Consider the following 27,148-nt stretch of genomic DNA (forward strand, 5'->3'; position numbering starts at 1 on the left):
TTGGAATAGGTCTCAAACCGGCCAAGGTCATGCACCAACCAGCCAAACCATTTCTCCAATCTTAATCTTCAACAATGTTCCTCAATAATCTGCATCCCAGTAAAACTCATCTGCTTTCTACATCCAACGTTTTCCACCTTTGCCTCTCCCTGGAATTCCTTCCTCCCCCACCTATCCAAAATGCCCTGACCCTCCAGGGGACGGCTAAAGCAACCCTCCACCCAGAACAAACTTCTGCCACCAGCACTAGAAGCGCGTTATCCTTGTTGGCGGTCTCCCGTTTACGTGCGCTCAGCACCACTTTCATCTCCCACTCACCTCACCACGTGCTGTCAAAACCCAAGCGCACCAGCTCACAAAGAAGCCACTTGGTACGTACTTTATGTGGACTAGACAAATGAACACGTGTCTCCTATGTAGGGAGAAAACTGCTGTCTGGGGACAGCGGGAGCTGAAGACTGAGAAATCTCAGGTCAGGGCCTAAACCACCGAGAACCTCTCAGTCAAAACCACAAAATGGAGTCTCTGCAGCGGATGTCATACCCTTGGCCTTCAAAACGATGCATTATAAGGAAATGATACTGCATGCTTATTAAATATTTAGAAATTCTTCTTTCAATTAAAAAGGTAGCATAACTATAGGTCGGCAATTTAGCAACAATGCCATGTTCCACATTTTAACTTCTTTTCCTCAAAATCAAATATCCCAAACGCAATAAAGCTACCCATCCATTAGACAGCTAGGCAGTACTTAGCAAAATGACGGACCCCCTCCCAAAGCAGAGACCTTAGGCTCATCATAATACAAGGCACACTGGCCATGCTCTCCTTCAGGTGGACTTCCTCTTGACCAATTAACATATACTTCTGGTTAAGATATCTGTGTGGCTTGTTTCAAAAACAAAATCTTCCACATCACCTTTTAATCACGCATTTTCATTTCAGTCTCCTCTAGTGACATGATTAAAAAAACTTTGTTATAGCTAAATCAGAAATATTAGCATCAAAGTATCTTAAATCTATATGCAAATATACTTTAAATTGATCTTCTAATAACTTCCTCATCTGACAAATATTTATGAAGTTACTGTTATCTGCTCAAACACTGAGCTAGGAATGAAAGAGATCTTTGAGGCACTATACTGAAAATACCAGTACTTCCAAGGCAAAGATAATGGTATAACAGCAGATTCAAACTCATTAACCCAAATTGAAAGTCATACACCTATGCTCATACTTCTGTACTACAAGGAATCTATAAGCAATATAAAAAAATTCTAAACATATTCTCAAGGTAAAATTGTTCAAACAAGTACACAATGTAACAAACTGTCAAAAAAAGAAGAAAAATAAAGATGCTTACAAAATTTGTCAATCTTTTACTTTAAGGACTATTATTCACCTGTGAAGTATACCAGGTCAGATATTAAATATCTGTATAAAATATATTTCTATTTTAACATCAGCAAAATAGAATTGTTAACACCATTTGATAATGAGTGGTCCTTTCCTTATATTTTATGTAAACAATATATTATTTATGCTTAAAAGCCTATAAATATTTAAAATTAATCAAATATCCCCACCCTTCTCTATTTAAGCCTCTAAAATTATTTTAAGTTTGGCTGGCTATGCCAATGGTGAAATCATTCAAACAGGAAAGAATTTTGTATCTACAAGTAGATCTATTAGAAATATTATAAAACTGAACCAAAAGTTAATCTTTATCTCACCATTTTTATTATTTTAGTATATAGTGTTATAATACATACCAAAATATTCTCGATGAACAGTCTTACCTTAAATATGTGCCATATATGAAGAATAATGCCATCATTAGTCCATTTAAAATAAAAATTACAGCCACATAAAAGCAAGCAGGATCTCCCAATCCTTTAAAAATAAAAAAAAAAAAAAACATATGTTCTAACTATAAATTACTCTGTGTGTCTGGCAATTTATATTAAAATGTGCTTATTTTGAAAATGGCACAGATATCTTCAATGGTTGCCTTGGTTCCCATAGGAACACATGACACTACTGCAGAACAGAGATGAGAACAGGGCAGTAGCTGTGATGGTTTTATTTTTTATTTTTATTTTTTAAAGTTATTTATTTACTTATTTATTTACTTATTTGTTTATTTATTGAGAGACAGACAGAGAGACAGAGACAGAGACAGAGAGAGACAGAGAATCTCAAGCAGGCTCCAAGCCCAGCATACAGCCCAAGGCGGGGCTTGATCACAGGACCCTGAAATCATGATGTAAGCTGAAGTCAGGAGTCAGACACCTCCCTGAGCCACCCAGGTGCTCCAACTGCCGTGGTTTTAAAACAGGGCTACAAATTCAGATACTCCTCCTTTCGAGGTATTGGGGAAGGGGAGGATCTATGCTCATGCTTTTGAGTCTGGCTGGGCTTGTGACTGCTTTAACAGACGATGGCAGAGGCCATACTATGTAACTTCTAAGACTAGAAGAGGCCAAGCAGTATCCAACTTGGAGTCCATGAAAAGCCTGATTACCCTGAGGTACTATCCGGCTCAAAAGCCAAAGATGCATGGAAAAGGCATATGTAGGTGTTCCAACCGACAGCCCCAAACGAGCCCAGCCTCGCAGGGCAGAATGTAAGTGAAGCAGTCTCCAATTAATTCCAGTGTTCCCAAGCCATTTGAATCTAGCAGAAGCCTCTGACACAATATCACAGAAAGAACCTTGCCTTCACAGCTTTCAATAGGACTGAGTCCTTCTCCTCTGGTAACCGTCCAACATATCTTGGTTTGAAGACCAATCAAGTCCATTGTTTTGGTATAAATCCGGTACCAGCTGGCTAAGATTACCTATTTTTAAGAAAATAGAGGCATTTTTTTAGATTTTTAGAGAAAAGATATTATCATCAACAGTTTCATTACTAGAATATTTTTGAGATATTTTGATGATTATTAAACCTTCCTTTCCTACACTTACCCACTTGGTTCCCTTTAAATTTAGTCAAGTAAGCTTTACAATCCCCTGCATAGATTCTTCATTAGCCAGGCTTCAACTGTTCACCCATACATAAGAATAAAATATAACATGAAACACGCAAGATTTATATTTTTCAAAAGCTATAAGATTCTACTAAGGAACATAAAAGAAGAGATGAACAAATAGAAAGATAGTTTGTCCTCTTGAATAGATCTAATTTCTCAAGATGTGACTTCTCCCTCACATATGTTTATGTTTAACTCATAAACATAAAACAATGCTAAGCAAAATCCCAAGTGTCTATCTAGAAGTGCTATGTGGCAATATAACAAGGAGAATAACCAAAGGGAATATTCTATCTAACAGATACTAAAACTTGCTACTTACAAAAATTAAAACAGTGTGATGCGGGAAGAAGAGCCAGACAGATCAAAGTAATCATGGCAGAGGCCTCGAGGAGTGTCACCATATCCTCCTCCAGGGCTGAGACACTCATTTCTTCAGGGGCTGGGAGGGTTGGTGGCTGACAGCTCCCACCAGAGTCCCACTCTGGGAACTACCCTCAACTGGAGGACAGTAAATTCATTATAGATTACACCCTGACCCAAAGGCGACCCAAAGGCAACCCACGGGTAACTGGGCATTCAATACTAGACTAGTCAATAGGGAGGGATGTAAAGGCCAAGGACAACTCCCAGCAGGGCCATCTCAGTTCCAGAGCTCTGGGTGGGATTGCCTGCAGCCTCTGTTGTGACTGCATCAGAGCCCAACTCCTCCAGCCTCAGCCAACTTCCTTCATCCCCTTTAGGTGTTGCCCCCAAGGGCACTCCTCTAGATACTTCCTATATGCAAATCTCCATCTGAAAGCCTGCTCTCCAGGACCTCAACCTAACCCAACACAGAATACAAAGCCCCAAAACAGATGCAAGCATATACGTAGAATAATTCTGTATATAATAAAGAAAGCTACTTCAAATCAGTAGGGAGAAAGAAGATGGACCACTCATCAAAGTGTTAGGTTACACATGAGACCGTTTTGAAAAAATATAAGGTTAGATTCCTATTCCAATACTGTGCAATAAAATAAATTCCAGAAATATTCAAAACATAAATGCCAAAAAAATAATTAAAAGAATGAAGATTTTTTTACAAATATGAAAAATCATAAATTTAAAAGATTAATAGGTATGCCACTTCTATACAGAAAAAATACATACATATCATACACAAAGTTAAAGGCAAACAAAAACCGGAGGAAAAGGTTTACCCAAATAGCCTGGTATTAACATCCAGAATATAATAAATGTACCCCTACAAAACTGCAATAGAAATATAGACAAAGGACATAAACCATTACTTTTATAAGTAAAAATGCATTTTTAATATATAGCACCGAACGAAATACATATATACACACATATATAGCAATGAGAAAAATATATCATGTGATTTCAATTTTTTTGTCTACCAAATTGGCAGGGATTCAAGGAAATAAACATTTTCAAAAACACTGCCAGTGGTAATTTCGATTAGTATAACCTATCTAGAAAACATTTTAGCAACACATACCAAAGTCATTAAAGTATATATTTTGTTGAACCAAATAGTTCCACATCAACAAATTTATACTCTAAAAAACGTAAGGACATGTATAGAAATTTAGCTTCAAGAATGCTCATGCCAGTATTAGAATATTTTAAAAATTGAAAACAGCCAAAATTTTCATAAAAGATGGACTAAATAAACAATGGGAGATTGGATATACAGCCACCAAAAATGATGTTGCAGAAGAAAAGATGACACAGGAAGATTGTTACAAATATCCTAAAAGACAAAAAGGACTTATAAAAGAATATTTGCTATGTGATCCCATTTCTGTAAAAATAAATGTATACACGGTTATAGAAAGTACTCATAAGAAGTACATTAGTAAAACAACACAGGGGTGCCTGGGTGCCTCAGCAGGTTAAGCTTCCAACTCTTGATTTCTGCTCAGGTCATGTTCTCACAATTCGTGAGTTCAAGTCCTGCACTGGGATTTGTGCTGACAGTGTGGAGCCTGCTTGGGGTTGTCTCTCTCTCTCCCTCTCTCCCTCTCTCCCTCTCTCTCTCTCTCTCTCTCTCTCTCTCTCTGCCCCTCCCATTCACTCTCTCTCTCTCAAAATAAATAAACTTAAAAAAACAGAAACAAAAACAAAACACTGGAACTTGGCGGTTATTTGTCTCTACCTCCTCTATCTCTATCTCCTCATTAATCAATCAGCTAACTCACTGATCTGGATGGAGTTTGGGACTCCTCTCTCGTGGAATGGGAATAACGGAGAGCCCTGCTAAGTCCTGGTACAGAGCCCAAGCTTGAGATCCCCAGAGACCACGGCAGCCACTGCCCTAGCCCTAGAACATGCTGTCTAGCAGCTCAGGCAAGTTAAGAGGGGGGAGTCACAGGGGCAGTGTGTTAACAGGGGAACCTCATATCAAGTCAAGGAGGATGTCACTGAGTCACATCTCAATTTAGCCCTGGAAAATGCTTAGGGATGTGTCAAATGAAGCCAGGGACAGTAAAAGAGAGGCCAAAAAAGTTACTGATATCATTGAGATCACCTCCTGGGTGGATCCGTCTTTCCCCTCCCCGCAAAAAGGGCATTCATTCAATTAAGTGAAGAATCCCAGACAGGGAAGAAACATTATTTGGCAAATGACATGTAATGGCACTCCCTTGCTATCATCTCTGTATCACCGAATCTAGATAGTTTTCAAATTTTCTAAACCATGAAATCATGACAGTTCCCATGAAACTGGCTAAAGCCCACCAAAATTAATAATAATTTTTTTCATAGTTCTTTCCAAAAGAATATATATAATTTCTTTTTAAGTAGAAGATGAAATAGAATATATTGAACTATACCTTACATTTAGAATCAGCATTTAATGCAAGTAACACTTTAAAAAGTAAAAAAAAAAAAAAAAAAAAATCACAATTGAAAAAGTAACTTACCTCAGGATAAAGATTGAACCTTTTTAATGTATTTATAACAAGGGGGTATTCAGTCAGCTTATCATTCATAATCATCCATACTCCATTCAAAAATGAGGGTGCTTCCACAATAGTCTTAAAGTAGGAATAATACAGTCCCTGAAACAAACATGTTATAGTTATAATAAAAAGCACATAATTACTATGCCTCTTATCAGCTTAAAAAAAATACACTGTTTTTGAAAAATAAAGCAATCGGGAAAATAATAGCTTTCAGTTTCTGATCACTAATACAATCTTAGGTTACAAAAAAGAACTACATATGTTAGTATAACCTTGCCTTAATTAAAATAATTGAACTCAAAAAAAATAAATTAAATAATTGAACACAAAATTTACTCAAAAATAGTTTTAGCATTTAAAAAGTAATATAACTCAGACAGCATACATAATCTAAGAAACCCCAGGTCCCATACTAATTTAATTGTTAGAAAAGGCTACCTTATGAACAGGGTGAGTGAGTGGTTTACTACAGAACATAAATTACCATGATCCAAGAAATCTTCCCTCAGCAAAAATGTTTCCCCCTTCCTGCTTATCTGATTCCCCCAAATTCTGCCATCAGTCATCTTTCCTCCAGATTTGCATGTAAGAATGAAAATATATTAGGAAGGCTACATATTGATGTGTTACATATCAATTATTACATTCAGATGCCAACCAGTTTTCCAGGCTGTTTTCTTTCCGTCCAGCTCAGAATACGGTAAGAACCCCATAGGACTGGGATCACGTGGGTCGGGGAGGACAGCAGTGGTACTCCCATTATGAGCGAATAGGACATATTGAGGTTGGAATAATACAAAGAACAAAAAATAAGCAAGTACTAGTACTTGCCCTCTTGTGAGGGAGTATAAGTGGCAGTACGGGGCAAGACAGGAAACATCCTGCATCTTCTATACAATTTTGCCTACAGCTGCCCTGGTGGCCAGAACACATCAGCTGTCAAATTCCATACTGGATTTAAAGCTCATAAATATGAAAGCAATTTGCATACCTGGATATTTATTGAAAACAACAAAAAAATGGTTCTTCCTACTATGGTATTTAGCTTTCATATCACTTTTTAAAAATATCTCCTACTATAATGAGTTGAATAATATCCCCCAAAATTTCATACGCACTGGCACCTGTGAATGTGAACCTATTTGGAATAGGTTCCTTGAAGACATAATCAAATTAAAATGAGGACATCTAATAAGTGATATCCTTACAATGAGAGGGAAATTTAAACACAGAGATACAGGGGAAAATGTCTCATGATGACAGAGGCAGAGCCTGGAGTGATGGCAATTCCAAAGCCGGCCAAGGAATGCCAAGGATTGCCGGAAACCATGAGAAGCTAGGAAGAGGCAAGGAAGGACTTCCCACAGAGCCTTCTGACAGAACGTGGCCCTGCCCACACTTTGACTTCACACTTCTAGCCTCTGAAACTCTGAGAGAATAAATCTCTGCTTTTAAGCCACCTGGTTTATTGTACCCTTGTTATGTTAGCCGTAGAAACCTACTACAACCTATCTTGTTTTATAGGTTTGTTTTGGAATCATGTAAATATCTTACTGAATTACAAAACAAAAATTTTGTAAACCCCAAACATCAAAATAAAGGAATTAATTATCAAGTTGGAAGATTTCAAATAACTGTAAGATACAGTAATTCTACTGTACATCCCTAATGGAATATATCCTGAAGTCAAAAAGAAATGCAAGAAAATCTTAAAATGTTTTCAATAATCATATGTTTGATAATACCTTTGGTACTTTTGTTCCTCAAAAACAAGTAACTTGAAACCAAGATTCCTAAGCTAACAATAAAGATATAAATTTAATACCAAGTAAAAAAATCTCATCCTAAATTTGCATTTTAAAATACGAATATAAGATCATAATTTCTCTTTTAAAAATTGTTTCTTAGTTCTGTTTACTAAAAAGGCTTAGACACAATGGCCAATCTAGTATCAAATACATCTGAACCCAGAACAACACAGGTTTGAACTACACAGTTCCACTCAGATTTTTTTGAATAAATACAGTATATTTTCTCTTCCTTATGATTTTCTTAATAACATTTTCTTTTTTCTAGCTTACTATATGGGAAGAATATAGTTTATAATACATGTAACATACAAAATATGTGTTAATCAATTGTTCATGCTATTAGTAAGGCTTCCGGTAAACAGTAAGCTATTAATCATTAAATTTGGAAGGAGTCAAAAGTTATACGTGGATGTTTGACTGCACGGGGGTCAGGACCTCTAACCCCCTTGTTGTTCAAAGGTCAACTGTAATAGCAATAAACATCTCTAGCACCAAAACTGTGGTCTCTAACTACCACTTGCTACTGAAAGGAATTGGGGCTCCTTGGAAAACTGGATGACTCCAGGTCTGGAAAGGATACACCTAATAGTACCAGTAAGTATGAAAGCTATAGAAGATTAGCAAGGTCACATCAAAGGGACACAAAGTCAATGCAAGGACTCTCATTAGTTAAAGACAGTTTTACAAGTTGACAAAACATGTTAAAATTCATCAGTTCATAATGATTTATTCCAAAAGATGGAACTCCATCAGTTACCAGAAGAAAATGCTAGGAAACCAACTAATTTTTCTAGAAAGTAGTAAATAAAAAGAAAAACTCAAGCATTTATTTGTCTTACCTGTACAAAGCGTACACAGAGAATATATAATTAAATAATAAATAAATAAATATTATGGGAAAATTCTTCTTTATAAAAGAATTACAGTTAACAAATGCAGGAAAAAAATAATTAGAATAGATCATCAACATTTGGTCATCTTAATGAATTAACTGATCTAGGCTGATGGCTAGGCTATAATGGAAGGATCAACATGACAATATCTAAACCCACTGATCAATCTTGGCGTCACAGAAAGTGAGACAACCAATTATGGTGTGCCTCTTTGTATGATACAGCAAATGTACACCTGCTTATGAAATATCCCTACTGAAACAAACAAACAAACAAAAAAAAACAGACAAAAAGAACACCACTGAATCTTCAGTTATCAGGTCTCTCTCAATTATTCAGGAAACTTGGGGCAGTGGAACATAATAAATGACATGAATTACTGTGGATAATTCTGTAAGATAAATAACCTGGATTCTTCAACAAATAAAGAGCAGAACAACAAAAATCAGAAGTGGAATTTATAGATTAAAAGACAAGAGAGGGGCGCCTGGGTGGCTCAGTCGGTTAAGGGGCTGACTTCGGCTCAGGTCATGATCTCGCTGTCCGTGAGTTCAAGCCCCGCGTAGGGCCCTGTGCTGACAGCTCAGAGCCTGGAGCTTGTTTCCGATTCTGTGTCTCCCTCTCTCTGACCCTCCCCCGTTCATGCTCTGTCTCTCTCTGTCTCAAAAATAAACATTAAAAAAAAAAATTTTTTTTTAAATAAAAATAAATACATAAAAGACAAGAGATACATCAACTAAGCACAATGTGTAGACATTGTCTGAATCCTAATTCAAGCCTACCAACACACCAACTGTAAAAAGGAAAAAAAAAAAAAAAGCCAGTAGGTCACTTAAACACTGACTGACATTTGACAGTATTAAGCAATTGCTGTTTATCGTTTTCAAGTGCGCCAGAAGTACTGTGGGTAACAAAAAATTCCTCTTTCGAGATACATATGAAAGTATTTACAGATGAAATGATACGATGTCTGAGGCTTCCTTTAAAAAGAGATGGCTGTGTGGAGGTGAGGGAATGAAAGAAAGATGGCTGTGTCTCCAGGTGTTGAAGCCGCAGGATGGGGCATGGGAGGTGTCTGCTCTTTCTACTTTGGAACATCTTTGAAAATTTCCCTGATAAAAAGCTTCAAGTTTTTAGATGCCTAAAATACCACATGAAAACTAACCATTTCAGTGCGAAAAGCCATCTCCCTTTCCAACGTTGAGAGGTGAGAAAAGTGGCGATCATTTTCAAAGAGGTGTGTTATATGGCTCCTGCAAAAACAAAAGAGTTAACAGAGCAGCAGCGTTGAACTTACGCTAAGTATTATTTTGAAAAGAAACCAAGAGCAAACATAAAAGAATCTAGAAATTTGCACATCATTTTGTAATGAAAGTCAAAGACAACAGTGTCCACATTTGTTTTTTCACTCTGTATGTCTTAACATTTCTACTAAAATTTCTATTAGAAAACACATTCAAATTAGATTTTAAAATTAGAATGAACCAGAATAACAATATTTTAAACTAAGTACAATAAAACTATAAATGAACTATAAATGTCATTGGGTTCCCATTTCAGAAATATCTGATTAATGAAATTCATATTTCACTCTATCCAGAAGATTAAAAAAATTAATCTTCCTCTCAACATGAACACTATATTACGTTAAGTGAAATAGGGCTTCAAATATAACCTCTTCAATAATGGATCTCTTTTTTTTTATTAAAAAATTACATTATTCTGACCTTGATTTATCAATTAAACTACTTTTTCAAGCTATTGTGTTGCCTGTAGTAATTAATATATATATATATTCATCCTTATCATACTGAAATTTTTTTCTTTATATATATGGGAAATAGCTTTGGTAAGTTGTAATGATCTGCATAAAATACATGAGAAGAAAACAATCTTACCAGTGCAACACTGCTGCAAAGGCAGCTGGAAGAAAAAAGAAATTTAAATTACTATGTTAGCATAAAGAAACGTGTTCACCTTATAGAAAAGCATTGCAAAAATAAGCATGGTAAAATTTGGGATATAAAATGTTGGATTCTTAGCGATTGGGGAAAGAAGAGAGACTCTTTGGAAGAAACCCCAGGGCTATGCTTAAAATCCAACATCCTGGATTACAAAAGAATTAGGCATGTATCTATAAATTTCATTCATTCACTCACTCAACAAAATGCGGGCCCTTTATTTGCCAAAAACTATCCAAGGAACCCTCACATGGAAACTTCCACAAACAGAACTGCCAGAGGAATAGAAACAACAGTGAGAAATAACTCAAGAATAAAGGCATATGGTGACCTCAGGGCTCCGGACTGAGGATGAATAAAATAAGAAACTATCACTTATTGTATATTGCTGCAATATCTGGATTTTTATGATAAATTTTACTATTTTTTAAACAAATTTATCATGAAATATAGTAAAGAAGGAAGGAAGAGGGAGGGCTGTTGACACAAAACAAGCAAACATTTTAGAATCTCTAAAATAAGAGAGTTTTACGGGAGCCCAAGTTAGGACAGACGCCCAAGAAACATGCTCTTCACAGAGAAGTGCTTCAGAGAGTAAACAGTTTTTACAAGGTTATATACTTTTTTACATCTTGTAAAAGCTCAAAAGATTACAGATTAGCATACAGGCAGCAAACGTAAGTTTAATGTCAAGGAATGCAAGTAAGAGCAATGATCGATATCTCAAAGACAAGATGGTTTTCCTTAGGCTACTCATTTACAAAGCAGGTGTATAATGTAGGAGTGGTGGGCCATAAATCAGGCGTTTGTTTTAAACCAAGTTTATGTAGTCATGCTGACTTAGAAAGAAATCTAAAATAACTTCCCTTATATCTCAGGCCTTTAGAGGTTTTTTGTTTTTGTTTTTCCTCTCATCAGGGCAGAAGGAAGAAAGAAAAGGTAAGGGAGAGAAAATAAGCTAATAATAAAATCAGTCTCATAGGAGAATCAATAGTTGCTTTCTGTCCAAGTACAAAAAACATATTAAGATGAATCCAAATGATACCAATTTTCTTATGCCACAAGATTCACCCTATTGCAGGCTTCTTATTAAATAACTACTAAGGAACTGAACTATAAAATACTCTTAGAAATGAAAACCAAACAGTCTAGATCTTATTGCCTTTTTCTTAAACAAGTATTTACATTTTTAAATATTAAAAAATACATGTTACCTAGGAGATAGTAATGGTTACAAAAGACAGATTACTCCTTCTGGATCACTAAAACTGCAAATATTTAACTAGGTTTGTCATTTGACATTTGTTATATATATTACTTGGATCTTTCAAAATTTTGATTTTTTCTTGTTGACAAATCTACCATCCATTTCTTTTTTGGTTTCTGCCTTCAAAGACTTCACCTCACCATACATAACACAATTTGGGCTTTAGTTTCTCAATAATCTAACTATCATGTTCTGAATAAATCGTTCTCTCACTGAATGTAAATGCCATCTTTAATGTATGGAACACCTTACACCCTTCTACTTTGGGAATCCCTTTGAGATTGTAATTGGAGTTTCATTTATAAATTAATTTGGAAAGAAGCTACACGGTGATGACATGAATCCATACGTATATACCCATAAACATAGTACATACCTTCAATTATTCAACTTGCTTTTCAATTGCCCTTGACAAAAATCCTATCGGTAGAATTAATATAGTAGTTACATAGTTAATTCATATTTCTTAAGTCTCCTTTGTGAGCTTAACATTTTTCTGCTAATATCCACGAAATCTTTTTTATTACACTTTACTGAATACTGTTAATGTACTTATTTTTGAAGTGTAATTATTTTGCCATGTACTTATTTTTGACTCGTACTAAATTATTAATTTTATTACCGTTTTTTTGGTTTATACTCAATTCTCTATTTTGAACAATATTATTTAAAAATAATAATTTTGCGGGGCACCTGGGTGGCTCAGTCCATTAAGCGTCTGACTTCCATTTGGGTCATGATCTCATGGTTCGTGGATTCGAGCCCCACTTCCCACTTCCAGCTCTGTGCTGACAGCTCAGAGCCTGGAGTCTGCTTCAGATTGTGTGTCTCCCTTTCTCTCTGCCCCTCCCCACTTGTGCTCTCTCTCAAAAATAAATGAACATTAAAAAAATTTTTTTTAATAATTTTGCTCGTATTTTATAATTTTGCTGTTAGTATCTTCTTCCCACTTGACAATAATAATAGACTTCTAGAACAATACTAAGTAATTCTGGTAAAAGAGGGCATCCTGCCTTCTACTGACTTCAGTGGCAATGCATTTCACATCTGCTTTTAAATTAGCCTCTAACCTTCAGGACTCTGGAGTGATAAATAGGATTTCTCAAGGCAATCACCTCTCTACTTCCTCAGAATACCACAATTCTTCAGGAGAAGAACGGAAGGAAGGAAGGTACCGAGTGGCCTTTGGTGCCTTCCTCTAATTCAATCCCTGAAGCACTAAACTGTTCTTGGAATTTGGGGCATTTGAATGGAGCTCTTTCATAGCCCCCAGGGTCGATTCATAATATACTCAGTGTTTTCAATTCCTTTGCTCCTTTCAATTTAGTAGTAATAATAATAAAGCAGCTGACATTTTCATTCTTATTACATGCCAGGTACTTTTGAAGTGCTTTACCTAAACCAACCCAGTAGATCCCCACAACTATCCCATGGGGTAGACACCAGTATTTCCCCACTATATAGTGAGAAACTGAGGCTCAGAGAACTGGAGGAACTTGACCAAGGAAACAAAGCAAGTAAACAGAGAAAGGGAAGTTGAAGACAAGAACTTTAACATGAAAGCCATACACTGCCTGGCCTCTTGAGGAGGACTGCGGGGGCAAGGGTAAGACAAAAGCCGGGGCTTCCTTACCTTAAATTATCTTGCTCCCTTCTTTCTTTTTTTTTTTTCCTTAAGATAAAAGGGGTGGAAAGTTGCAATTTATCTATTGATATATGCAGCATACTTTACAGAAACTACTAATTTTTACATAAAAATGTAGAGTTATGCTTTAATTTATTCAAAATTGAAATAAGCTATGTGTGTGTATACATATATTTATATATATACATTTTTTTCATTTGAAAATGAAAGCCTCAGTAAGGCAGATACTGCCTTGTGAGCATATAATTTAAGCAGAAAGACATAAAATGACAAAAACTTCTGAAGTCACCCCTAAAGAGCTTTTCTTGCATTCTTGCCTACAGAAAAGATTATAAATGATTTTCTCTAAATTTAGTCCAGTGATCATCAACCCTGTCTATATAGTCTTTTGGGAGTGTCACAAAATTGATAATCCCTTTTCTTCCATTTTAATACACATGCTATTTTTTTTTGTCATTTTAAGGTACTGTGGTGAATTTAGCATGTTTTTTTTCTTTTAATCGGAACATTGAAAAAAACCCGAACTTTCAAAAATCCAAGCCGATTCCATAAGAAGAAAAGTGTTCAAGGAAAGATTTGCTTTGTAATCTAATTCAAAAGATTGCAATCCTATGGCTGAGAATTCTGAAAGGCTCTTATGTTTTGCTGGAAGCACTTAAATTACCAACACTCTGAAGCTAAACTGGACACTCCTTCCACTTTCTGATTAAAGAAATTCTGTACCAGATTATATGTCACATTATATCAATTTTCAGTTTCATGGGATTTGAGAGGCCTAGCCACTGAAAATTGTTCTTCTCCTGTTATTAGAATCTTGTTTACACAAACTAGAATGTAACTCCCTGAGGGCAGAAACGATGTTTTACTGAGGTTTATACCACAGTACTTACAGGATGCTGAGCACATACTGGAGAACACAGCTCAAATGAAATGTTTGCTGAACTAATGGGTACAACTTGATATAATTAAAGGGGAAACGAAATCATCTAAATCATGTCCACATAATAAGGGTGAATGTACTCTGGTTGATGGATACACACACATACACTTGTATGTAAGTAATAGATTTTTTTTTCCAAAAATTGAGTCCCCACTTACTTAGTGCAAATTTGACACCCCCACCAGCCTCCCTCTACAAACAGTCAGGTGCCTAAGCTTTTAGTTCCCCTCTCACCCGCAGCCCAGCAGCAGGCAGCAGGGGAGGACGAGTGCCCCCAGGTGAGCAGGCGAGGTCCCAGAAGTCCACCCCAGCTCAGTTCCCTTTGACCACCCTCCTTCTAGCCACAGCTCCCCAAGGTGGCCTTTGTTCTTTTCCTCTGGATCGCTCCACACCGGCAAGTCCAGTGTCTTGGGAAAACGGGGAGGGGACATTCCCTGTCCCCATCCCAATGCCTGGCCCACAGTGGTCAGCAGCAGCAGGGAGGGCAGGAGGAAAGGAAAAAGAAATGGGAGAAGGGGCTCTTCCATAGGTTCAGCTCAATCCTCCCTCAATGGCTCCTAAACCCTAATCCCTCTCTGCCCGGCACCCGGCCCCTGCCCGCCCTCACCTCCTCTCCCAGCCTCTTCCCTTCCCCCAAGTTGCCTCGCTCCAGCAGATGACTCAGAAGTCCAGAACCCCTTTATGAATACACCCACCAACACCCATCAGGGTTGCTGCGAAGTAGAGCCCTGTGATCTGCATCTTTAAGATACTCAGCTGAGTCTTTTGCACTCTAATGCACAGTCCTTTCCTTTCCTTTTCCACCTCCTCAAGGTGTGAGAGCAAGAACCATGAAGCCAAGGTGGGCTGCCTCTGCCTTTGCTCTCCTGTGCTAACCTGCAGGAGGCTCTCCTGCAGCCAACAGAGATTTCTGATCATGAATATATTATCCCATCCACGTTACATTTTCCCTTACATGTGTACTACGTGTAACTAGCATTTGACTTAAAACTCAGAGCTACCTTCACAAACTGTCTCATTTGATTCTCACACAGCAGTGGGAGTATTTATTCCTATTTTACAAATGAAAAACTAGGCCTTCAAGAGGTCATTTCCCCCAAAGGCACATAGCTGATAAATGGCAAGAATCACCTGGAGCCAGGGGTTCTAATTCCAAACCTCCCTTTCTTCCCACTGGGAAGGAGCTGCCTCCTCTCCCATTTGTGGGCATTTGCTGACCTCATCTTGTAACAATATTTATATGGAAAAATGTATTCTAAAACCATAATGACTTGCAAAATTTAATACAATTTATTCCTAAATTGAGGTTAATCCATACTTAAAGCATTCTAAAGAGTTTTAGCCTCCCTAACCCTCAAGTGACAAATGACATAAAAAAAGGTTAAGGATGCTCCCCTTAAATCTATTGGACAAGGTTTCCAAATCAACCTTGACAAGTTCTATACTCAATCCTTACTAATCATTTCTTATTGTTCTCAAGGGTCTGTTCAGAGTTTAAGTTTCTTTCCAGAAGGTAAAGCCACCAGTAAATAGTCTGTCTCCTTGTTCCACATCAACAATCCATCCTGGAGAAGGAAGTCAATTTCGAAATGTACAGGTTTAAGCATCTCATCCCCTTGTCTAAAAAGTCTCGTAACTCCCGAAGCCTCAAACCATGGAGCCCACACTCTGGTCTGTTTTCACTTGATTCCCACCACATGCCTTTCATGCGCACTGCACTGGGCAACAGTCCCCTAAAATACCAAGTGTTTCATGATGCTATGCTTTTGCTTCTGTCTGTAAACTCCTACTTTATCCTTCAAATCACAGGAATTCAAATGTGGCATTTTGTGAAGCTGATCCTGCCATCCTAGCTAAAATACTTTATTACAGCACCTAAATAGCTAGTCATGCACACGCCAGTTTCCTCTGCTAGAATGGAAAGGCCTTGAAGCTGAGCTTGTGTTTAATTCCTCTTAATATCTACATGTCCTAGCATGACACCTGGCACCTCACTGGGTTGAACTGTTAAATGACGATCACCATGTAAGAGAAATTAAAGAATGCACCCCATTAAATAAAAACCTAAATACCTAAAGACAATATCTAAGCATTCCAAACTGTTCAAAGGGTTCCCATTACATGAAGGTCTATATATTACAATAAAATTAATATATTGGAAGAAATCATATTTTCAGTCTATAGTACCTATAATGAAACAGAGGCCAGTTTCTGTGTAATCAAGTAACAAGTGAAAAGACATTTTGTAGGATCCAGTTTAAGAAAGAGAAAACAGTTGTTATACCATAAGCTCAGCTCCTGCCTTCTTTCTAGCACCTAGATTTTTGAGAATTATAAGTGCTTTAAAGTCAACAAGTATCTAAATGCCTACTAGACACACATTTTCCTAGAAACCAACAACATTAAAGAAATGTTATCTAACATCAGGGGCACCTGGGTGGCTCAGTGGGTTAAGCATCTGACTTCAGCTCAGGTCATGATCTTGGTCTGTGAGTTTGAGCCCCCATGTCAGGCTCTGTGCTGACAGCTCAGAGCCTGGAGCCTGCTTCAGATTCTATGTCTCCCTCTCTCTCTGCCCCTCTCCCTGCTCGCACTCTGTCTCTCTCTCAAAATAAAATAAAGACATAAAAAAAATTTTTTAAAGAAACATTATCCAACATCAAAAATAAAATCTTTGAGAGATATGATTTAGGTACACACGCAATATAATGAGAGAACACATTGGGCACTCAAGCAAAGGGCACAAAGTCTACAAACTGTAAAAAAATCTGAGAAGGCAGATCAGTAATGACTTTCTCAGGACAAGGTCTATCAAAGGGGGGTGGGAGGAAGGGACAGGGCTCAGGACATGAGTACAACTTAGGTAGGGATTTCTGGTGGGCAGCCAGAAAAGAAGACAGCTACAATAAAGCTGTAGGTGGGCTGGGCTCGAACATGAAAAAGAAGTTCCATCACTGATACACAGTACAGAATACAAATTATAATGGCAATAACAAGACAATATTCATTGAGGGCCCACTCACTATATGTATAGTGTGCCAGGCTCTCAGAGCTCCACTGAACACCAGGAAAGGAGTTTGTCAAAGCTTCTCAGCCAATGGGGCCTGGAGGGCTAAGGATGGCAGCACCAGAGTCCCGGGGGGCCCGTAACCTCCAGGTTTTGAAGAGAGCACTCACCCACCCCACGCCACACAAATATTATCATTTTCTACGTGTGCCATGACATGAAAAAGGTTGGAAAGCACTGAGCCACTAAATAAAAGAAAGTTTCAGAGAATCTATCCTAATACAGTAATATAAAGTCACAGTGGTCTAAACCCTGGGATTGCATTAGAATCATCCCTGGCACGAAATAAAACTGGAGATGCTTGAGTATTAATCCAGAACCCCTAAATCTGAAACTCTAGGGATTCTTTTTTTTTTTTAATTCACAAGGGATTCTGATGTATAGTCAAGGCTAATTATCACTGGCACAAAAATGACTGGAACAGAGTGTAGGTAGTTGTCCACAAAATGTAACCTGAGAAATGGTTCTCTGTATTCCAAGTGCCCTCCAGCAGTAATTGTATCACGTGAGAGCTCCCTAGAAATGCAGACTCTCAGGTCCCATCCCGGAATCCTGGGCTCCAAATCTACATTTTAACAAGATCCCTCAGATGACTTGTAAACACTTTTAAGGACAATGTGTCAACACTGACAGCACAGTGGAGTCACCTGGGAGGTTTGAATGTGCTAGGTTTGGCACTGGGGGTGATTCTAATATGCAACTAGGATTGAAAACATTAACCTAGGAGGGGCGTGTTAAGATTACATTCTCAAAGACCCTAATTCAATCTCTCTCACTTGGGGGGCTTGGAAATCTACACTTGTAGTGATTTTTATTAGGAAAAGGCAAATATTAATTCAAATGATACTCTGATAGAAAAACTGTCAAAATCCTGATAGCAGAAAACAATGATTAAGAAAGGGAAAGAACTAAAATTGAAAATAAAATCCTTTTTTTTAACCTCTCTTGGCAAGAACGTCACTCCTAAAAAGAAAGAGTCCCTGGATTTTATATGACTTATAAGTTATTTAGTCTAAGTCTCATTTTTCCCAGATGTTAATAAGTGGTTTTTACTTGGTTATCTCTATTCCTCACACTTAATGACCTCATACAGCCACAACAATTACCACTAATACATCGGACTTCACATTCTCCAAGTTGCTTCCCTGGTTATTTTCTGTTTTTGTTTTCATCTTCCTGCTCCCCAAACTAAAAGTCTTTGTAGGTTTGGTCCTTTTATTGTTTTCTTCTTTGAATGGAGAAAAAAAGGAATGTACTCAATGTATTAACAGAGATACTCAGTCTTAAGAACCAGGACCCCTTTAAAATTCAGGCATGATTTGAAGACACTACTAGTAAGATCTAGAATTCAGTGATCTATGTGATGATGGCTGCAAGGCTGACTTTAGATCATTTGAATCTCCTGCATATATTTGGCATTGAGCAAAACAGTACATTACAACAGGAAAAAATTAGGAGGCTCTCAATTACAATGACAATGTCTAACATCTGTTTATCAGTTGCAGATTACAAAACACTTTCACACATTAAGGGAAAAGAACCAGGAGTCCTTATGAGTCAAATATGGCTCTTATTTTCCCATGAGGTGCAAGGTCACATGACTGGGATGCACCAAGGCCTGGAGGAAAAGCCTGGATTTTGGGACTCTGGCCACTGATGTCCTTGTGACTGGAAGCTCAGGCATGAAAATGTTTAATAAGCACATTTAACCAAAAGAATGCATTCAAATGTGGGAGGAGATGCTTTAGAAATAATACAAAAATCAAGGACAAAGGCTTATTTTAAGGTGAATGTATGAAAACAGAGCACAGAAAATATATATCACCATCCTCAAAGAGAATATAATTAGGCTATTCTAAACAGAGAAATATACAAAATAAATGTTCACGTCTTTAAATATTTACATATATACATATATTAAAGTAGGGAATACTTAATAGAACAATTACCCAGCATATGGGCTTTTAAAGCAATCAATTCTAACTTCCTTTAAAAATCTTATTCTCAGATAATATGAATACAAATATTTCTAACTCAAACAGTTACCTACATTAATCATTTTCATAAAGTAACTTTCTCCTTATTGAAAAAAGGCATTTCAGTGTTTTAGGTAGCTAAATAAATACAGACCCAAAATAATATGCTAGCCCATTTAATGTTTCTGAGCAATCATAGAAAAACTGTTAAAACTTTAGTAAACCTACTGTGAAAACTGTAGATGCTGCATCTCTTCATTAGAGGGGGAAAGAAAACCTACACGTGCACAATATAAACCCAGACCCATCACACGAAGCAAAAGATTTTAGCAAGTTTATTAATCAATAAGCCATTCCAATCTTTAGATTATAGATTCCATCCCCCAAACTGCAAACTGCCCTTGGATATCACAAAGTGTACTTTATTCTTTAAATGGTTAAGAAAACCACGATACCACTGATTACTATTTTACTCTGTTTTTATACTACTGCCAAACACCCAACCAACACAATAAAAAATAATCCACAATTCAATCATCTTCAAAAATAGTTAAGCACAAACAAAATGGAAACTAACAAGTTGACCATAAGGATAGAATAGAGTGACTCCCCCAAATAAGCAGAAGCCAGCAAAGGAGTGTTCTTGCCAAAAGAGTTATCAGGTCATTTTCCCATTAATGTATCTTTGACAGCTGCCTTAAACTATAGATCTGAAACCTACAATTTGACAGATGTGCTTAACAAACCAAGGAACCTTAACTTCAATCTCAAACTTCCCCCTGTGAACTCACTAATGATGTCAGGCCATTCACCTGGCCTACTTTACTTTCTTCACATGTAAAATTCCAGTAACCAACCTTTCAGCCTGGATTTCTTATGATATTTCCATGGAGATCAAAGAGGACAAAAGAATGAGAAATGAGGTCTTATTAAAAAAAAAACCTTTAAATGTGGTGGAAAACAGTAGCACTGTGCCAGTTATATAAGTACTTTATGATGATTATTAAAATGTGGAGAGGGGCGCCTGGGTGATTCAGTCAGGTAAGCATCTGACTTTGACTCAGGTCATGATCTCACTGTTCATGAGTTTGAGCTCCACATCAGGCTCTGTGCTAGCAGGTCAGAGCCTGAAGCCTGCTTAGGATTCTGTCTGTCTCTCTCTCTCTCTCTCTCTCTCTCTCTCTCTCTCTGTCCGTCCCCCACTTGTACTGTCTCTCCCTCTCAAAAATAAATAAAACATTAAAAAAAATTTTTTTAATGTGGAGAAAAGATTCTGAGATTTGACAATAGCAGCACTGAAAAGCTGCATTACAAAAAACTAGTGATTACTGTTAGGAACTAATAGACAAATTCAACGCAGAGCAATAGCATTTTGGGCAAATTTGAGTTGAGTTGTATAAAAATAATGACCAAAGCCTCACTCTTCTGAATTACAACAATCTCAAGTTAAAAACTTGTCAAAGTAATTGGCCAAGTAATTTATAAACTTTGTTTAAGATATAGTTGGTACTACTGTAAACTAGAAGATAAAATCACCCCATCCTTAGTTAGTACAATGAATCACACTGAACTCCTGTGATTTTGGTGACTAGGTTATTATGTTAACATTTGCTGCAAGAGGTTAAAATTACAAAATGCTGTCCAAGCGTTGATCATGTGTAGTGACAGTAGTGAAAAACATACCTGACAATCGGTTACTCTGGAAAGGAAGTCAAACATGAAGGAATATGCCAGACAAACGTGAAGATGTGTATGTGAGCTGTTAATTTAAATGTATTCAGGGAGGAAAAAGGACAATGCTGAGAAAATAAAAAGTAGTATGAAAACAAAAAAGAGAAAAGTTACAACAGTTGTAGATTTATGTACTCTACAAATCAATACTTCCACTTTTAAATTTATTCCTATTCAATGATTCTTGAATTGTGAAAGATCATCCATGAAGAATTGATCTTTCCTATGAAACTGCCTTTTACAGAATTAAACAGCAGCATAAAGGTCCTGACCTAGAAATAGATGTAATTTTTACTAACTCTGAGGACAAATACTCAGAATGGTAACTAAAGAAAACTAGCAGACTCCTTCCTGGAAGAGTAATGTTCCGATGGTTTGGGTAAAGTACAATCCGATGGCAAAAGATAAACTAACGACACAAGAATTTAGAACTAAACATACAAAGTACGCAGCCTAAAGCTGGCCTGCTTAGAAACATGCACACAGGCTTATAGGTCTCTATGATAATGTAAGTATCTCATTAACATAAATTTTAAGACACATTAATACAGCCTAACAGGCTAAGCATATAAAACTTATAAAAATGGCCACAGTTCAAATTTATCAACATGCAAATATGCATACGTGTATAATAAAATTTTACCTGCTTTCAGTAATGATGCCATACTATGGGCCAAGAATCAATCACATATTGGTAATGTCTCCTTATACTTACACAATCTAAACTCATCACATTTGTTAATTTGAGCACACACAAATATAACATACTCAGAACCCCTCCAATTGTGTATTTTAATAAAAAAAATATGTTTAAGTGACTATGAATGTTGTTTAGAGTTAACCAGAGTCTATTTCAGAAAGAAAAAACTGGTTTTAAACATTGAAGAAACCCTTTAAATCCCAAATTTCCATCTTATTCCCTGGCTTTCTAAGGAAATGCACTGGCCCAACATCTATGTATCAACACATCCTTAGAGCTGATGCTCAGTTGTGTCTAAGCGTTTGCTTGACAGCCATCCCACCAAGATGGCCAGTGGTCCCTGTGCCTCACAGCTCCTCAGCTTTTCTCATCCTTTATGCCACCCTAATATGCTCTCTTTCCACTTCCTGTCCCCGTACCTCCACGCATGATCCCTCTCTGCTTTATTTCCCCTGAAGGAAGAAACAAGAAAGCTAACACTTAATTGAGCATTAAATGTTGCCATTTCTCTGAACAGAGTCCTGGGGCTTCATTTCTTCTTTTGCTATACTCACCCTGGAGAAGATGAAATACAGCAGAGCAGTTAAGAGCTTGAACTCTGAAGCCACATGGCCTGGATTCAAATCCTGAGCCTTCCACATTCTAGAGATGGTCTTGGGCAAGTTATTTAACAGCTGTGTGCCTCAGAGCCCCTGTCTGATAAAACAGGTATGGCAATCACAGTGTCATGGTCAGGCCTGAGTTAGCAGTGAATTGAGTCTAAGATAAATGAGTTTATCTAAAGCACTTAGAACTATGTCTGGCACAGAGTAAACCCCATTTCAGTAATAGGTGTTATTATTAATTCCCATTAATTTGGGAATTAACACCCATTTGCAGGTGATGTCCTATTATTTTGTTTCCATTCTGACATCTTCTCTTATGTCCCACTGCCTGCTTGACATTTCTACTTGGACATCTTACAAATACTGCAATGGAAACACGTCCAGGATAGAATTCCAATCTTTTCCCTCAAACCCAGCCCCTCACCATGCCCCTAGTCTTCACGATCTCAGTGAATGCACCCTATATCCCCAGTTACAGCAGCCAAAACTGAGAAATTATTCCTAGCCCTTCCCTTTTCCTCAATCCAAGCCCAATTCATCAGCAAACCCTCCCATTTCTCTCTCCAAAGCAGATCTCAAATCTATCCCCTTCATCATGACCAACAACTCTCTTGCCAGAGTCCTGCCAGAGCCTCCCCACTGGCTTCTCCCAGCTCTGCCCTTGTGCTCCACAGCCCATTTTCCCAAGTGTAGATTTCCCAAAATAAAATTTAAGTCACGTTACTCTCCTGTTTAATACTCCTCAGTGGCTTCCCGTCATGCTAGGAATAAAACCCCAACTCCTTAAGGAGCTCTGGTTTGTGGCCTTCTCATGTTGAACAGGCTAAGCTCTGGCCTACCTCAGCACATGTCGTGTGCCATATCCACAATGCCCCTTCTTCTCCAGACAGTATGCATCTTCTCACCCGCAGGTCTTGCCTCTAAGGCCAACTCCCCAAAAATTTTTCTGACCCTAAAGTGGGTCTCTCCTGTTTTTTCTATCTTAGCCCTTTTTCTTTCCTCCACTGGACTTACTACAATGTACTATTATTCTTATTTGTTCCCGGCCCTTTTAGAATGGAGTTCCTTGGAGACAGGGGCTACATCCAGCTTGTCTTGTCCTCCCTCTTAACCCCCAAAGCTAGCATCAGCTGTAGTAGGCATTCAGTAATTGGTAAATGTGAATAGAGCTGCTGTTACAGATATTATTTATTCTTTACCATAACCGTGTGGGGCATTTATCCTCATTTTATTTATTTTTTATTTTTAAGTTTATTCATTTTGAAAAAGCATGAGTTGGGGAGGGGCAGAGAGAGAGAGAATCCCACTGACAGTGTGGAGCCCAACACAGGGCTGGAACCCATGAACTGTGAGATCATGACCTGAGCCGAAGTTGGATGCTTAACTGACAAAGCCACCCAGGCACCTCATATAATCCCCATTTTAAAGATGAAGCAAGCAAGAGTCAGAGATATTTAGGGATCTATAACTTTTAAGTGTAGAAACAAGACTCAAATGCAGGTCAGTATTGAGATGCCTGTGCTATTTCAAACACACCACACTGCCTCCTACCCAGTCCTATGGCTAACACCTAGCCTCAATCTTCTGCCCCTAAAAAGCCGTATTTCTTTCCTATTATATGGGCTTTCACACTCCCATAAATTGTGGAGAACAAAAGCATTTTTGCTTCCCAAAGGACATTTGCCAATATATGGAGACATTTTGGTTGTCACGACGGGGGACATGCTACTGACGTCGAATAGATAGAGGCCAGGGATGCTGCTGAACATCCCACCATGCACAGGACAGCAGCCCCTCCCCACCCCCCAGCAAAGAATTATCCAACCCAACATGTCATCACGTTGTGGTTGAGAGGCCTTGCCAACACAGAACCAGCTTTCAGCAAAGGTGCGGTTGCCACTGACCCTAGGAACCAGGCAGGTATGTTAACGAACCAAGCAGGACAGATGAAAGGGGGGAAAAAAGTAGTTTTCAGTATCTTTCTCTTCCATATTCAGGTTACAAATTTATTATGTTTTGTAAATGGCATCTTACCTTGCAGTCTTTCACCACAGGCATGCTGTATTTGCATGTTTAACATGTATATTCACTTCCACAAAGGATAGCACCCCTTCCATCTCTCCTTGAAACACACAGCCCTCTCCAACTATGCTTTTTTCTTCCCTCTTCTGATAATAGACATGGGTACAAGAAACACATCACTCTTCTCTCAACTCTAATTAAAATAACAGCCATATCAGTTGATGAATGGCAACTCACAGCCCCAGTTTTGAGAAAACAATAGACTAGGAGAAATGTGGGCAAATTGGACTGTCTGTGTCCCCGCCTAAAAGAGGGGAGGTGAGAACCACTTAGTACTAGGGGATCGCTGCCATGTAGGAATAACAGCCCCGTGATGCTAGACAAGCTGCTTCTACGGAGAGGCAGGACATCGGACTTAAAAATTACTGACATTTCCCTCTACCTCACCCCATCCCCAGATTTTGATTTAATTGGTCAGATGTGTGGCCTGGCTATTAGGATTTCTTGAAGCTTCCAGATGACTCTAGTCCAGTATTGCTAAGATTAAGAGCCACCAGTCTAGTCCAGGCTTCCCATTTTTACATGTGCTTACAAACTGAGGCTCGGAGAAGCTAAGTGCTTTGCGCAGGTACCCAACTAGTTTGAAATAGGTAAAAAAATCAGAAAACAGTTCTTCTAAGGCAATGTTTTCACTGTAGGTTTTTCTAGTGTTATACACTAGACCATAAAACTCAACAGTTTATAAATGGCATTGTTTTAAAAGGGACAGAATAGAAAATCAGAGTATACAGTACATTACAGAAGTAAGATTGTTAACATGACACTTGTTTTAAAGCATATGCACATATTTGCTGGTCAGACTTCATTTGCCTATCTAAATCCATTCTCCTCCCTTCTCTGCTTAGTTCCCAGCCCTAAAGAATGATTCAGTTGGGTCCCTTGCCCGAGGGGTTCCAGTTGGTAAGCCAGTGAGAGGCACGAGTGGGGAAAGTAGAAGGTTGGAGGAGAGTATGGGGTCACTCCTCTTGGGGGGAGATCCTGCTCCCACATCACAGCTCTCCTTGGGTTCAGCTCCTGATGAAGCTCCCCTTCCCCCATCAGGCCCAGACATGGTAGCACTTTCTCACTGCTGACAGTCTGGGTGTTTCGATGCCCTCTGTGGGTTCCACAAAACTGTTCACTTTTGAAAACAGTCCATTTATTAAATCTGTTTCCTGCCAGGACACTGACAAACCTAAACAGAATAACAGACAGAAATGTGCATAAATGTCCTGGGCTGCACTTTCAGAAGTGTGAGCAGGTTTAATGTAAATTGTATTGCCTACTGTGGGTTATGGTCAAAAAAGATGAAGAAAACACCATCATGGTTCTTCTTACTATACCACTGGTGCCCCTGGCTGGTATAGGGAGCTACTGGACTGATACTTCTAAAAACACACATTTGAAAAATATTTCTTTTTATGACTGTTACCACTAAATAAATAGTAAATTATATCCAAAAAAAGAAAAAGAAAAACACATGTTTGTTGAATAGATGTTTGCAACGGTGATTAACACTGCCCAACAGTGGAAAGGGCCCCCATGGTACATAGTGAGTCCATCAGTGCTTAGCATATATGGAGGAGATGCAAGAAACAGAACTGAGAATCTCCAGTCAGTTTCTAACTTTTAAAAATGTATGCTTCTATCAGGGAGGTTCAAGTTGTAAAATTTCTTCCCAAAACATAAATGAACCATTTTTGTCATAGCAAAATCCCATACTGTAAACCTGTACAGTGTCAGCTCAATTCTCACTCATCCTGTGAAGGGCAAGAAGGAAGGGAATGAGGAGGCTTTCAAAAATGTCTAAACTCTGCTCCTTCTTGCAGGATCCAAAGGAACAGGGCCAGAGGAAGAACCAAACAACCCACATCCCATTTTCCAGAACCACCTCTCAGGCTGTCCCGTGGCCTCTTTTAAGCGGTTAGCAGGGACAGAAAATCATCCAACCTCCATACATCTGATGACCAGTACACCCAAAAATAAGGGACAGCTCCTTCACTGTACCTCTTTTCAATGCCAAAAGGGGTAAGTCAGGTAAAGTGCCACACTGCTCTGTTAATACAAAACTGTATTTAGGTAGAAACATTAAATACAATGCTCATGAAATCCAAATATAAGGTATCCAATAAAAGGAGATTCAAAGTAAATGCAATAACAAGAAAAGAAAATGGCAAGATATTATTCTATGGTTGTTACTGTAACCTCTGAAAAAGAAGTGGTGTCATTCCATATTTCACTACAAAGTGGCTTATGTTTATACTAGCCATTTGACAAAAATGCAACTTCATTCTGTCACCAGATCTCAAGTCAGTATTATGCATGTGCTTTTATAATAGCAACTAAAACTTGTTAAAGGCTTTAGACACAAAGTGCCTTCCCACATATTAGCCACCCCTTTTAGTTCTACTCCTCAGAGTAAGTAGGGCAGGTGATAATCCCATGTCACAGAGCAGGAAGGGCTCACAAAGGAAATAACTTGAAACTT

The 27,148-nt window shown here is 38.0% G+C and overlaps 1 protein-coding gene across 4 annotated transcripts in view; it reads right to left on the reverse strand.

Annotated features, from left to right (window-relative positions):
- The window catches only part of DPY19L1 (dpy-19 like C-mannosyltransferase 1), a 104,824-nt gene that overhangs the window by 68,070 nt on the left and 9,606 nt on the right, over positions 1-27,148 (reverse strand). For all 4 annotated transcript variants that reach the window (XM_053896718.1, XM_053896717.1, XM_053896716.1 and 1 more), the window contains exons 2-6: positions 10,606-10,630; positions 9,873-9,960; positions 5,962-6,099; positions 2,719-2,839; positions 1,800-1,893 (exon numbers count right to left, since the gene is read on the reverse strand). In XM_053896718.1, the coding sequence (XP_053752693.1) occupies positions 1,800-1,893; positions 2,719-2,839; positions 5,962-6,099; positions 9,873-9,960; positions 10,606-10,630 (466 nt within the window). The remainder of the gene's footprint in view (positions 1-1,799; positions 1,894-2,718; positions 2,840-5,961; positions 6,100-9,872; positions 9,961-10,605; positions 10,631-27,148) is intronic.

Source organism: Panthera pardus, unplaced genomic scaffold, assembly GCF_024362965.1.
Source record: "Panthera pardus isolate Hobbes unplaced genomic scaffold, ASM2436296v1 HiC_scaffold_8, whole genome shotgun sequence".
In the NCBI taxonomy this organism is placed as follows: Eukaryota; Metazoa; Chordata; class Mammalia; order Carnivora; family Felidae; genus Panthera; species Panthera pardus.